At 53.2% G+C, this 14,711-nt stretch overlaps 1 protein-coding gene across 1 annotated transcript; it reads right to left on the reverse strand.

The window, feature by feature from the left end:
• Positions 1-1,130: 1,130 nt before the first annotated feature.
• PTRF (polymerase I and transcript release factor) lies at positions 1,131-13,956 on the reverse strand. Its single transcript, XM_009079786.1, has 2 exons — positions 13,370-13,956; positions 1,131-1,976 (listed from the first exon to the last, which is right to left on the reverse strand). The coding sequence occupies exons 1-2, from the start codon at positions 13,787-13,789 to the stop codon at positions 1,311-1,313; spliced, it is 1,086 nt and encodes a 361-aa protein (XP_009078034.1). The 5' UTR covers positions 13,790-13,956; the 3' UTR covers positions 1,131-1,310.
• Positions 13,957-14,711: the final 755 nt, after the last annotated feature.

A 14,711-nucleotide genomic window follows, 5' to 3' on the forward strand; every position in this document is an offset into this window, starting at 1 on the left:
ACTGACAGTGTGAGGGAAAATAACTCTGAGAGGAAAAGCAAGTTTATATATCGGGTTATGTGAGCAGCAGCAGCCGCGTGCTGGGGGAGCAGGGCAGGGGCTGGCGTGCGTGAGGGCAGAGGGACCTCGAGCTGCTTGTGCTGCCCTTGCTCAGGGCACGTGGGGAAGCTGCAGAAAGCAGGAAACAGGGAGGAAAGCACAGTGGGCACGAGCCTGAGCCGTGCTGGGACCCCTGGAGAAAGCTGACACTTGGAAATGCTCAAGGTCAGGCACTGGACAGGTGTCACGGTCTGATGGTTGAGAGCCTCACATGGCAGCAGCACATCCTATATCCCTCTGAAGCAAGCCACAAGTGGTGGGGGCTGCTCTGGCATCGCTGCCTGTGCGTCCCCTCTCTCTGGGCAGTGAACATGGACCTTGTTGCCCTCTGCCACTGGCCCTGTGGGCAGATCCAGCACTCCACACCTCTGTGCTGCTCCCTGTCCCGGGAACAACTCCCCACGGCCCCAGGCGCTCTGGCAGATGATCCCTGACCCAGGCAGGAGAGCTGCAGCTGCATCCCCAGGACTTCACAGGGATGGTCCCAGCACAGGGGGGAGGAGTAGTGAGCCCAGGCTGTGTGACACTCCACAGCAGCTGCAGGGAGGCTCTGCAGCAAGGCCATCCCAGATGCCACCAGGTGACTCAGTCCTTGGAGGGCAGAGAGGAGCAGCCCCACCTGCCCCACGCTATCTCAGCTGCACCATGCTCTGCCCATCCACAGGACTCAGTCAGCTCTTCCCTCCTGCACATCAGGTGCGTTGCAGTTCCTCTGCTCCCCTAAAGGAGGGCCCAGTTTGGGTACTGGGAGTCTTACTGCCTGCAGAGTGGATGTACAACAGGGGACTGGGTGGCCTGGGCTGGAGGACTGCTTGCAGGAAGCTTTCTTGACATCAGGTTTTGCTTATGGAGGACTCTTGAGCTTTCCAAGTGTCCAGCTGTTTTCTTGGGTTCAGCACTCTCCAGCTGGGCCAGAGCCCTGTCACTCAAATCCTGTCTTCAGGTGTGGGGTGTGAAGGCTGCGGCAGGAATGGTCTCCAAGGGTGATTTGTCAGTGTAAGAAAATCAGTCCTGTGTTCCTAACGTCTGTGTGCTAACACTAAAGTATAAAATACACCTTGTCCAAGCAGGCAGGGGATCGGCATCGGCTCTGCAGGGCAGGAAGGATGCATGGTGTACACTTCTCTGGGGCTCCAGGGCAGGGAGAGCTCAAAATGTGAGTGATAACATGTTCAGCCGTCATCCACAACCCTTCCACACCACAGCCTGTCCTACTCGCTGTCACTCTTGTCCACCAGTACCGTGTCGGTCTCCTCCGTGATCTCCAGCAGTGTGTGCATCTCGGGGCTCTCCCCACGCATCAGATCTGAGTTCTCTCCCTCCTCTCCACCAACCTCCACCAGCTCTGTGGCTTTCACCTCCACCTCGCCCTCTCTTATTTTCTTGACATGGAAAGTGAAGGGTGGCACTTTGTAAACAGCTGTCTTGGACCTGGCGTAGATGGTGTGGTCAGGGGTGAAAGACTTTCTCAGCTTGTCCCGAGAGGTCTTCATCTTCTCTCTCCTTTCGTTAGTCACAATCTTGGTACCCAGTTTGTTCATCCTCTTCTCCAGGTTGTGGCGGGTCTTCTCCAAGTTGTGGCGAGTCTTCTCCAGGTTCTCCTTGGTCTTTAGCTTAGTCTTCTCCATCTTCTCCTTTGAGAATGCCTTCTTAAAGTCATCCACCCTCTTCATACCGCTCCTTTTGATGCGCTCTGCCCGTGACTCTTCAATAATCTCCTCAATCTCCACCTCCTCATCCGAGGAGAGCTGGATGTGGTCCTCCTCCATGTGGTCCTCACCAACAGGCACCTCCTCACCCTCACCTTCCTTCTCCAGCTTTTCACCCTCCTTTAAAGACTTGCTGATGCTCAGTTTGGACGGGAGCTTCACTTCATCCTGCAAGACACAGAGCGGAGCCAGTGAGACGCGCACACCCCATGGCCCCAGGAGCCAGCCCGCCCTCCCTCCTCAGAGCTGCTCAGCCTCCAGCCGGCTGAACAGACCCAGGCCTGGGCTCAGCCTCCCTTAGTGCACTTGGTAACGAGGATCTGCTTAGGACTCTCCTGGATTTACACTCCGGTACCAGCTCTGCTCACTCTGGGCTGGTTCCAAACTCATCTGTGACTCCAGCAGTGTGAGAAAGGCAGCTCAGCACAGAAACTGGAGCCTTTCCCTTCCTCTGTGCCCCTGTTACAGTTCTGTCCCCTCCTGTTTCATCTTGATCCCAGGACTGGCCATCATAGCCCCTCACTCCTGGCCCAGGTCTCTTGGTAAGACCATGGGTTGCCCCTGGTCTCTGGCCCAGCCAGGGTCCAGCCCTGGTGCAGCGCAGGGCTGCAGAGTCAGTGCCGACTGGAGCCAGGAGTCCGTGCACACACTGGCCTGACTGACCCTGGTCTGTGCTCAGACTTTCCCAAGGCCTGCAGGATCCAGATGCGGGGCTGGGACATCTCCTGGGATGCAGCAGGCCACCCTGTTTTTCCCATTTCTCCACTGGGGCTTAAGTTACGGAATTTGCCTGAGGCTGTATCTGGAGATAGTGGAGACAGCAGTCTTGACTCACACAGCCCTGTCTGCAAGGTTACACTGGTTACTCAGGACAGGGCTGGATTCATTCAGCTTCTCCACACTCCCAGCCCAGCCAAGTTCCGGATCCCAGCGGCAGAGGACAAGCCCAGGAGAGGGGCACAGGCCTGGAGCAGGATTGGTTTTCATCTGAGCAGCACATAGCGTGCATCTCTGCTGCCATGACTCACTTCTCCCTTCCCGGGACAGGCTGGAAATAGCCCATCACTGCACGATAGCCCTGTCACAGCTGCAGGGCTGCAGCCCACGCTCAGACACTTACTGCCTGGGCAGTTTTAATCTGTGGAGCTGGAGGGAGAGGCAGGAGCTGCCAGGATCAGCACTGTCAGGAGTCCAGCACTGTCCTGACACAACTCATTGAATACGTGACTTCAGCACAGCTTCACCTGGGTGAAATCCAGATGCTTTCAGCTGCTTTCTCATTCCAAGTACAGGACAGTGCTGTTTCTTGGGCCAGCTGAAGTTCTGGATTCACACCTTTGTAAGCAGTGGTCAGCCAAGTCTGTGGAACACTGGGCTCAGAGAGGACAGCACAGAACACAGTGTCCGTGATGAAAACAGAGCCTGGCAGAGCAGGGATTTCCTTCTGGGTTTTGTTCAGAGAAGAAAGCTCTGCTAGGCAAAACTCTTCACCCTCCGGATCACAGCTCAGGTCCCAAACACTTTGTGGAGATTAAGGTGAAGTGGCCAACATATGTTTTCTTCATTTGATGAGCCACTTCAGCAGCAAACAATACACCCTTTCCAGAGGGTCAGGTCAGTCCAGAACAAACCCACATCACAGGGAAGCCAGGGATCCTGTTCTCCACAACAACACCTGCCAGAGCAATCCCAGAGATTCCAGGGGACCCTGCCCTGCCAGCAGAACATCAGGAACTCCAACCGCTTCCTTCCCTCTGAGGCAACACAATGAGCCAGAACAAAGGCATCCCCCTCTCGCCTGGCACGGCTGTCCCTGGAAACTGGCCATATCCTGCAGCCTCTGATCCTATCAGCCCCTTCTGAGCTCCAGAACATGTGTCTGCAGAAAGAAATACCACCTCAAAAACTCCAGGTCTGCCACGTAAATAACCATTTTTTCTCGTGTTACGCGGACACATCCAGGTCCTGACTGGATTCCCTGATGTGGTGGGATGGGCTGTGCCAGCAATGTGCCCATGCAGCCTCGGCAGCATCCTGCAGCCCTTCCCTCGCAGCTGGGTGAAGACAGGGCCAGTTTATGTAGGACAGCAGGAGCAAACCCTGTTGGAGTGCCTGTGGGTCTCCCTAGTCCCACGCCCAGAGGGGAGCAGCTCCCCAGCTCCGTGATCCCACGGGCTGCACTCAGGCACTTCACCTACCCTTCTGCTGGCCCCACACCATCCCCACAGCCCAGCCCCAGCCCAGCAGTGCTCAGGGACCTGCGGCTCTGCTCCTGCCTCTGCCAGGAGGCACCTCATGGCTCAGACCCAGAGCACAGCCCTTCCCATACGTGAGGAATCCAGCCTTCCCCTAGAGACTGTTTCTGAGAGCTTTTCTCCAGCTGTGCTTGGGAAGCCCTTCACGACCTGTTCCAGCCCCTCTCCCACAGGGCTGAGTGCCAAGGCAGCCTGTGCAGGGTTCTCTCTCCCCTAAGCCTGGTGTAATTCCTGCATTTTACCCCCTGATTCTTCCTCACTCTACTGGTCCGAGCAGCAGATAACCAGCTGGAGGACAGCTGGAGGATTTTCAGCACTGTGTGCCGTGGGTCACTCTCCTGACTCGAGCCCACCTGCATCCAGGGAACATTCCTGCGGGCTCAGGCACAGCACAGCTGCTGCGAGAACAGCCACAGCTCTGGCACATCTGAATGGGGATGAGCACCTTCTGCTGGGCATGTACCTCCTCCCGCACTCAGGCACTGCCCGAAAGCCACCAAGGGTCTCCTCTTCCCTGCCTGGGAGGTTTCTCCCGCAGGGAAGGGAAGGAGAAGGGGAGGGGGAGCTGCCTGGTGTGGGCAGGGAGTGCCTGCAGACAGAGCGGTGGAGGACAATGGGACCTGGCTGGAACAATCAAGAACCATCCCGGGTCCACGAGTGGCTGCTGCACAAATCCCTGCTCCGGGCAAGGCACTGTGCCCTCTGCACTCCATTTCACTCATGACTCATCCAGATGAGGCACAGTTTTGACACCAGGCATTCCAGCTGCTCTATTTTTACTGGGAAAACACTGACCCTGGAGTGGGCGAGTCCAGGGTCTTGGCATCCTTGGTGGTCGGGGAGTTCAAACCCTGGCTTCCAGTCAGTAGAAGCAAACCCGTTCTGGACAGCTTGGGTCCAGCTGGCACAAGGACAGTGGGTAAACAACATTTCTCAGAAGAGTTTGGTACCACCATCAGCAAACCCTCGCCCTGCTCTGTGCGCAGCAGAGACAGGGGACAGGAGTGTGTGTAGTCCCTGCTGCACAGCCCTCCCGGGGAAGCAGTGTGCCTCGGGAAGCTCCCTGCCCTGGCACAGCCGACGGCACTGGCAGTCTCTGTGGGCACGTAGCGGGGCCCTGGTGCCCACGGCCAACCCTGAAGGCAGCTGGCTGCCAGCTGACGGGCGCTGGGCTGCTCTGTGCCCTCCTACTTCAGACAGTTCGGAGCTGTTGGATCCACAGCTGCCTCTGCCCAGCTCCCCCGAGTGGGCTTTTATCTGACATTGTTTTCGAGTTCCCTGGCAGTGAGTCACCCGCAGCCCACGGCCATGGACACCCGCCTGGTTGCTACAACACGCGTAAACACTTCCCCTGGCGTATAAAAGGCCAAGGAGACACAGAGCTGAGTTGCATTCCCAGCCTCAAAGGGCTCCTCCGGCACTGCAGAGCCGCCGGCAAATCTGGGGAACACTCCCAAAAGGAGAGAAGAGCTGGATCGCTCCTGTAGAGGCTCTTATTGCCAGTGTGTGAAAAACAGTCCCAGCACTCCCAGCCACTCCAGTCTCTGGTTGGAAGGTTTAATGGAAGGTTCTCACATGCACATGCAAATCACATCTGCAATTCATTTCACTCCGTTATTTTTGCACAACTGCAACAGCACAAACAGTGAGTTTGGTTGGCGTTTGCAGCCACAACGTGCAGAACACAACCAGCTCACATTCCTGGGCTCTGCTGTGGCCAAATCGGGCTGATCCTGACTCTGGGTGAGCCAGAGCCTGCAGCCCCTCCTGCACCACACCAGCTCTGCCTCTGCCCACCCCTGGGGGAGACTGAGGGAGGATCAGGAACAGGGCAGCAAACAGCCTTCCAGGTCAGGGCGAGCCCTGCCAGAGAACAAGTTCTGCTCTCCTGTTGCCATGCTAACTGTTCTGCCCTGCCCGGCCTCAGAGGAGGCTGTGCTGTGCTGACCTTCCAACAGTGTCATGGGAAGGAGGATTCAGCTATTCCTGAGTAACAGCAGAGTGCCTGAGAAGCACCCAGAGCCAAGCAGAGTGCCCTCCAGTGCCTTGGTACAACAAACTTTCTGTGGAGACTGAGATTGCTATCATTCTTGCTAGATCATGAAAAAAATTGCCTTTTTTGAAAGTCTTGTCACCCTCCTTGAAAAGGAGAAGTTTACCCTGGCAGCTTCCCCTGAGACCACAGTTCCTGGGCTGGTTCACCCTCACCTTGGCTCCTGGAATAGTCCTGCCCACCCAGGTGGCTGTTCCCAGCGGACGGCACTGCTCACACTGCTGCCAAAGGGCAGCTGGAGCTCGGGGCATTTTCTCCAGCAGCTGCACAATGACCGGAAGGCAACAGGGCACTGTGGCCCCTGTGGCATGAGATAAGTGTTAAATACACAGCAGTTAAGATCACCACAGCTCCAGTGTGGGCAGGGCCTGACCTAGAGAGAGCAGTGCCCAGGCAGAAACGGGAGATGCTGCAGGCATCAGGAGTTTACATCACAGTTTGTGCTCTCTACCTGTCTTTTGCCTATTTCAAACAACAACTTCATTTCACAAACACAAACCAGCACTCACAAGAAGCCTGAGGAGGCTGGTGTTCCAGGGCTGTGGGAGGAACTGCGGCTCAGAACACAGGTGGGGTTTGCCCAGTCATAGCAGACGCAGCAGAGCCAACTGCCCCTGGCCACTCGCCCTCCATGCAAGCCACACTGCAGGTCCTCCCTCCCACATCGCAGAGACAGCGCACAACGAGTCCCACAACGCCTGCGGGAAAATCCCAGCTCCTCTCCCACCCAAGCAGGGCAGCAACATGCAGCAAGCCAGTTAGTCACGCAGAGGTGTCGCTGCCAGCAGCAGGAGCAGCCTTGCAGGTCTGAGGGCCTGAGGCAGCCTCGAGCAGGAGAGAGGCAAAAGCTCAGAATCAGCAGCTCCCAGAGCTTCAGAAGAGGTTCAGAGAGATCTTCAGGGGGTGCTGAGGCCCTAAACTGCCTCCTCCTCGTGTGTCTTCTGCTGCCTTGGCCGTGGCACTCCGCGGGTGGGCTCAGAGGGCAGTCCCTGGCGAAGACTCAAGGCACACGCGCGGGTTCTTCTCGGGCTAAGACGAGGAAAACTGCGTTTCAATGGCCAGGGAAAGGAAGCACAATGGAAACACTTACCTGTTCCCGCTGGGAATCTGATCGGGAACACGCCAACAGTGATCCAGGTTAGCATGAGAACGGGCAGAGAGAAAAGGCACAGGGGTGTGTTTTAGTAAAGGGAGAAGCCAGGAAGCAAAATTTGACAGAAAAGACAGTCAGCAAAGGTTTATGAGGAAGAAGAGTGTCTGTCTCTGACTTAAGGTAGGTGCCAGGACATGCAGGATCCTTACTGAGGGTTCAGGCACGTTCCCACTGAACACTGCCATGGGGACAGGCTCTGCTTGTGGTCACAGGGGTTTAGTGCCAGCTGTAGAGGTATCTCCCACTGCTGTGCTGACTTTAGACCCCTGTGCAGGGGCTGGGGAGACCAAAACAGCCATGTGCCACTCCCAGAACTCCATCTGCAGGTTTTGTCACGTACTGACCTTACCCTAAACCAGTGCTGGACAATTCCCAGCAGCTACCAGACGTCTGCACCCGGTGACACAGCAAAGTCAGGCATGGCCTCGACTCTGGGTTCCATGGGTGGACAGATTTTGCCTCCAGTAGTGCTAAGAGGTTCATGAAAAGCAAAGCCTCGAGCCTTAGAGAGGAGACTACTGAGTCCTGCACTAAGTCACCAAGGAATACAGCTGAGAGAAAGGGAAAAGTCTAAAATATTAAGGGGGAAAGCAAACCAGGTTGGGATTAGGTAAATGTTAGAGGCATAAGCTAGTTGGTTTTCAAGTAGCATCTCCCTGGCTAGCAGAGTCCTTCCACCCTCCGTGATCCTGTGTGTTGTGCAATCTGCCTGACACTTCTTTCTGTCAGGCACGTCCAGTTACTCAGTGTCCTGGAAGCCACATCCTAAAAGCTGTATCTGCTGTGAGAAACAGCAGCCTGGTACAGGCACTGGGGCTGGTGCAGAGGAAGGGAGGGATAGCATGGAAAGGAGGAGGCTGTGCTTGGAAAAATGCTTTTGCCTACAGTGAGTCAGAAGAGAGGCAGGGCTGTAGGAAACAGAGAAGTAAATAGATTGAGAGTGAAAAGGCCTTTTTTCCCCTCTGACAGCATAAAAAGTTTTGGTGCCATTATCAGTCTGTTTGTACCTCTGGCTTTGCTCTCAGATCTGCTCCTCCCGGATAAACCTGTCTGAGCTGACTGATGACTCCAGAGCTGCTCCTGAACAGCACAGCAGTGAAGACAGGTTTGCATTACAGATGATTTGCAGACACTGACATTTGCATCTTCACATAAAACTGGAGACTAAACATCCTGAGACTTTTTGTTCTAAATATTTGATTTTGCCTCACAGACACCAAGCATTTTGTTTCTGGTCTTTGTCTTATCTCACAGCTGGACAGCGGAGCCAGGACTGCTCAGGTGCTCTGTAAGTTATAGGAGATCTTGCAGAATCAAGAGGACAGTCCCAAACAGGATAAAAGAGGACTAAGCCTGTTGCTGGACAGTTTATGAGTCATTGCTGTGCTTTCCAGGCTGTACACATGAGAGGCCTCAGGGAGGAATACGTGATCAGAAGGGATGTTATCTTGGGCTTTGTTTTCATGAGCCACTCTAACCCCATCCCAACTGGCTGGGCAGCCTCTGGCCCTTTGCTCCGGGACAATTTATGGCTGCACAGCTCAGTCTGTAACTATAATGCTGAAAGGATTCCAGCAAAGCAAACAGTCCTGGCACTAACTGCTTATAAATAATAGCTGAGCAATGAAATATTAATGCAGCTGATACCAGGCTCCAACAGAGAAATCCATGCTCCAGAGTTGTCTATTGGTAGAAGACTGGTAATCTGACTAAGAATAATCCTGGAAGTCAGAGCTATTAGCACCCTGACGTGTTTTAAGGCTCAGTCTCCTCTGAATTATCATCGTGAGACTCCTATAAATCAGTAAAATGCAGACAATATGCAGATTCTTTGCACATCAGGATGTGCATGTGGTGCCCTGCAATGGAGGGGAAACCTCCACTGACAGGAGCTGCTTTGGACTGGATTCACAGCCAAGTGAAACCAGCTTTTTATTTTAAACAATTATCAGAATAATAAACATATTTAGATAATTATTTTAAGTTATTATCAGCAAACAAATACAAACCCATGAGCTGCCCTATGCATATCCCTGCAGTGACCCACTGGGAAGAGGAATGGACATCCCAGCACAGAGCACTCCCAGGCACATGGAGCCAACTGAACTTGCAGGAAAAATGCCCCATAGGTGCCCAATGCCCATATCTATCCCAACTGCTATCTATCCAAACTGCTTTGGAAACTCCTGTTTGCTCTTTCAGGCTGGTAGCTGGGCAAGCTCCACTGAATCCCAGGCACGTCACCCACCCAGGCTGTCCCTGGGCCTGCGGATCTTGCTGGCTCTCATCAACGCTCCACTGCTATTAGGCTCATCATGGGTTTGTTTCTGAATGATTAATTTGAAACAAAAGCATAGCTTGAGGCAACTGCCACTCTGTTTGGGCAGTGGAGAAAGGCTGCAGCCCTGGGGCAGTGGGTTTGTATGCCCTGGGCTCCACGGCCTGGCCTTCTCCTCAGCCCCCTGAGTGCTTTCCCACGCACTCTTCAGAGGAGCACAGACCTAAAAACGAGGCAGTTCAGGTCTGGCCTCTGAATCTGTCCCGTTAATGTGTGGGTGTGAAATCCATCCTCCTCCCCACGCTGTGCAGCCTCACTGCTCCCGTCCGTATAAGGCCCACGCAGAGCACAAAGCCAGGATGGGCTATTTATACTTCCTTGCCCAGCCCAACTCACCCCACACACTGCACAGCCTCTGTCCCAGCTCTGAGACCTTCCCATGGAAACCCACGGCTCACACGGCTCGGAGCAGCCACCAGAGCCCCCCAAAGGGCAGAGGAGCCCCACGGGAGCCCCCGGATCAGACAGTGTGGAGAGTACTCGCCCACAACCCTTGGGCAAAGGCTGTTCTTCCCAAGAAACAAACAGCACTGCACATCCTGAGCCAGAGTTCCCGGAGCTCGGGGCCCACACGAGCCTCAAAATAAAGGATTGGCACACCAGAAATTCGGCACCCAATGTGTGTGCAGAAAGCTGTGAGGGCTTGTCTGGCTGTAAGGCAATCAGCCTCTGGCATTTGCAGGAATAAGTTTAATTGTCAAAACCCGGAGGAGAATGGAGAGTTTACGTAAGCTGCCACGTGCCGCTCTCCAGCGGAGCTCAGCACAAAGTCTGGGCTCAGGACATCCATTATTTAACCATGAGCTGCAGTAACCAGCCCCGGACTCAGGATCCTAAAACCAGGAGATTTGGATGCAGTCACTTTAGTTTGTTTTTGTTAGCAGCCACTCTCACCGGGTTTGTTGGTGTCCTGGTTTCTCTGAAAGAGGGGAGCCTGGGCAGAGGCACAAAGGGAGCTCTGAAGAGCTCTGAGCCCTGTTCCCAGGGGCTGTCGAGCGGTGCAGGCTCTCACTGACATCAGACTTTTTAGGAAGTCAAGTCCTGCACTGAGGGTCTGTGTACACAGCATCTCATCGGAGCTGTCACCTCTGCCTCGGGTCGGCAAGTTCTCAAATCAGAAAGATGTGGCAGTTTGGAGTGTGTTGTTGTTTTTGAATTTTATTCTCAAGAATTGATCTAATTCCCTACATTAAGTCAATTCAAAAACTCTTAACTTGGTAGAGATCAGACCAGCTCCAAGCAAAATCAGCTCAAAGTGTATGTGAGAAAACACGTGCGTACGTGACTGCAACTGAGGCCCTTAAATGTTCTGCCCACTGACTCACCTTAGCGGGGCCGTGGGAGTGATTTCCAGCTCAGCACTTTCCGCCCCAAAGTTTGAAACTCACCTGGCAGATATGCTTTGGATCATCCCACAGGTCAGGCTTTCCCTGAATAAAACTTTCTTTTCATTTCCTCCTAGTCTACAGCAAGCAAAAGATGACTCTCTCATGCAGTCTGACCTCCCCTCCCAAGGTGCAAAAGGTCTTATTTGCACTCCTAAAATAGTCCCTCCACATCAGCTTGAGCCTCAGGAATTAATGCTGAGAGAATAATCAAACACTGATAACCAGAAAAAGCTCATTTATCTTTACCTCCTTTATTTCTTCAAACCGCACAACTGTGCGATACTGAATCCCTACGGAGCACAACTGAGCTCTGTTCAGCTCTCTTGCCTGAAAACAGCCACCACTGGGATCATGGAATATTTTATGTCTCTTAAGATGAGTTTTCCTCTTGTTCACCAAAAGAGAAGACTATTAAGTCTTTGCACTTTTAGCCACAGCAACTGAAACCCCACGGGAATCACTCCCAGCCCGGCGAAGCAGCTCTCCATGAGCCAGAGAGGAGCAATACGTGCTCAGCACCACACAATTAATTACACCACCAATAAGGGACCCGAGACACTTTGGTAGGCTGGAGGGTCTGAGAAGTGCAATACTGAAGAGTTACTCTGTAATCACTTGTTATTAACAAGCAACAGTGACAAAGCACAGTGAATCACTCCTTTAACCCCTCCCAGTGATGGGTTCTTTCTGGGGCTGCTCCAGCTCCTGTGGGAGCACTAGAAGGTCCACGAGGGCACAAATGGGCTCCATTTCACATGGGGCAAACCTGGAGAATGCCTTACTTGTGCTCTGTGGCCTCACAGTCAAATCACACTAAATTCCTTGCTGGGAAATTGTTCCAAATTACCAATCATTTGTTTCCCCACTATCTCTGTGATTCCCCAAGTCTTCCCTCAGTCCCTTGACAACAGACTCTCCAGGGCTGCTCTGTCCTCACCACATCAGCAAGAGCAGACCCCAAGCCTTTAGAAGCAGGATTGCTTTTCCATATTCAAAGAGGAACTCTGCTCAATATCCATAAGCCACAGCAAACCGACACGAAGAGCTCACGAAGCACCAACCTGCCGCTATGGGGATGCTTCCCGAGGACCTTGGAGCTTGGCAAATTCCTCTCTATTTCCACACCTCACACAGAATGTTATGTTTAAACAATGCCCTTCACTCCAATCATTTTGAAATGGTTGTTGGTTCTGCAGTACATTTAAATTTCTGGTTTATTTTTCCATGGATAGATTGATCTTCCACACATGCCTGATACAAAGAGCTTGTAATAAACACATACACGTGTCTGCCTACATCTGGTCAGGTTTCCTGTGTAATCCAAACAGGCTTGAGTAGTTCAGCATTTCAGCCACGATAACACTACAAATGCTGAAGCTCTGAACCGGGGAGTCACACAGGCCCTGTCTGCGCCCGATCCCTGAGCCTGCCGTGAGCTACTCTCCCTCAAACCCCACAGTACAGAGCATTCTCCCTTTTATTCTGCTTCTCTTCTCTCTCTTCCCGTGATCAGCACTCGATGCTTCTCCATTTGTCCCTGGTGCTGGCTATTATTAACCCAGAGGCTTCCAACTGAATCATTAACTGTTTCACTCGCTTTTCTCCCATGGCCCAATAGATGAGTTTGCTCTGACATAGAAAACTAACTCTGGGAAACCTGACAGAACCACGTTCCCCTCTCTCTCTCCTTGTTTAATATTAAAGGAAACTCCAAAGCTTAGCCAGGGGGTGAACATCAAGCAAATCAAAGCTGTTATTGAAACCAGACAATGAGAAGGTTCAAGGCTTGTAGGAAGGAGAAGAAAGAAGGTGGGAATTGTACAAGCATGGCAAAGGCCTCCCCGAGTGCTGCCGAGCTCAGGGGGTTGGTCTGGATTTGCTCTGACAGCTCTATCTGCCCTGGCTGGTGAGATTAACCCTGAGGCCAGGGTTACTGTCACTTGTTGTTATCAGATGCATGTCACAAATCTGAAACATCATCGCTCCCCACGTAGCCACACACATGGTGTCTCTCAGTAGAAGAGACGCTGGCAGATGGACTTACAACACACCCTTCCAGACCCCAGAGCATTCCTGTTCTTTGTTGAGCTAAGCAGCAAAATCGGATTATTTTGATAGTTTTGGCCCATTGCACTGAGTGCTCAGTATCTGCATTAAAATTCCTGCTAAATGGGACAATTCTGTCAAACCTTGTCCTAGAACACACAGGAATGTTAAACCACAAACGAGAGAGCTAAGGGCGCCTGCGTGGCTTTGGACCACTGGGCAGTCCAGGGAGTTTGGGAGAGGACTGGACTGACCCTGCAGCGTGACAGACCCTCAGCAAAAAAACATCCCTAACAGGACGTAAAGACTCTGTGAAACAGCTCCTTACCTGGTAGATCATGACTTTGAAGTTCCTGCGTTTCAGCAGCTCAGCTTCGTTGGCCTCCAGCTTCTTGATCTGCCCAGCTTGCTTCTCCAGGTTCTGCCGCACTGTCTTCACGTTGACGCTCACCTTGCGCACCTTCTCCAGCATCTTGTTGACGGTGTTGCTGGTGGTGGTGTGTGCCTTGGTCAGCTTGGTCAGCTCTCCCTGGATGCTGGTCACTGCGCTATCCATTTCTTGCTGTCTCTCCTCCAGCTGTGTTTGGGTCAGCTGGATCTGATCCACTGCTCCAATGATCTTGTCCAGAAGGGTCAGCACCATCACACCGTTGATCTGGTCTGGTTTGATGGGTTCCTCGGGCACTTGCTCCTCCGAGGCCTCAGAAACAGTGGGTGGCTCAATGATTTGCAAGGTGGTGTCCTCCATGGTGGCTCTGGAGTGCTGGCTGCCGGAGCCCGGCGAAGCTGTCACAGGGAGTGAGCAGGGAAAACTGAGCCCGAGCCTCGGCTAACTCTGCACTGGGACACGCGCCAGGAATGGGAGCGCAGCGAGCGTCTGTGCTGAAATTCAAATGGCACAGCTTCGCACAGCCGTCCACTGCAACTGCCCTGCAAAATTTTCCAGGCTTGCAGGTCATTGGCTGACTCCACCTCAGCTATAGAAAAGGAGCTGCTGCCAAATGCCTGCTGACCCACCCTTTTGAAATGATTAAAATAGTTGGAGGGGAGGCGATGGCTCTGCATGCAAACACAGGCACAGCTCAGCCAGGAACGCAGAGCTCTGGAACTGCAGCCGCCCCTGCTTTACCCTCAGTCTAAAGGCGCCGCAAGTAGTGAGAGGAAAAAACAGAATCCTTGAGTAAACGGCTCGGGAAGCTGCAGGGAAGAGAGTAGGAAGCATCTGGGCACAGCTGTGTGCATCGAGGGCTGGTTTAAACAACCGCACGTGCCGAAGTTCAGCTGGAAATGCAAACTTTTGCCAGTAGTTAGGTTTGGAGTTTTTTTCCAGGACTATGAGAGCCTGATTGTCGATATGTTAGAGAAATCTTACAGTTTGGATTCAGTAGCTGAGGCACAAGTGTCTGAGTCACATCAGTGCCCACTCCCATGTGTGGGACTGTACGACAGGCACACGCAGTATGTGCAGCATCCACTACATCTCGTGTGGATTGACATAGAACAGCAGTGCTCCCCTGAAGGGAGGCAGCTGGGCTCTCCCCTGGAGGAGCTCTCCCAGCTCTGCAATCCTCCAGCCAACCACAGATCCAGCCACTGGAATTTAAACGTGGGACACACTTTGGCATGTGCCACGCAAATCTGTGATGTGAGCAAAGCCCAAACACTGTGAC

Source organism: Acanthisitta chloris, unplaced genomic scaffold (genome assembly GCF_000695815.1).
Source record: "Acanthisitta chloris isolate BGI_N310 unplaced genomic scaffold, ASM69581v1 scaffold15118, whole genome shotgun sequence".
Lineage (NCBI taxonomy): Eukaryota > Metazoa > Chordata > Aves > Passeriformes > Acanthisittidae > Acanthisitta > Acanthisitta chloris.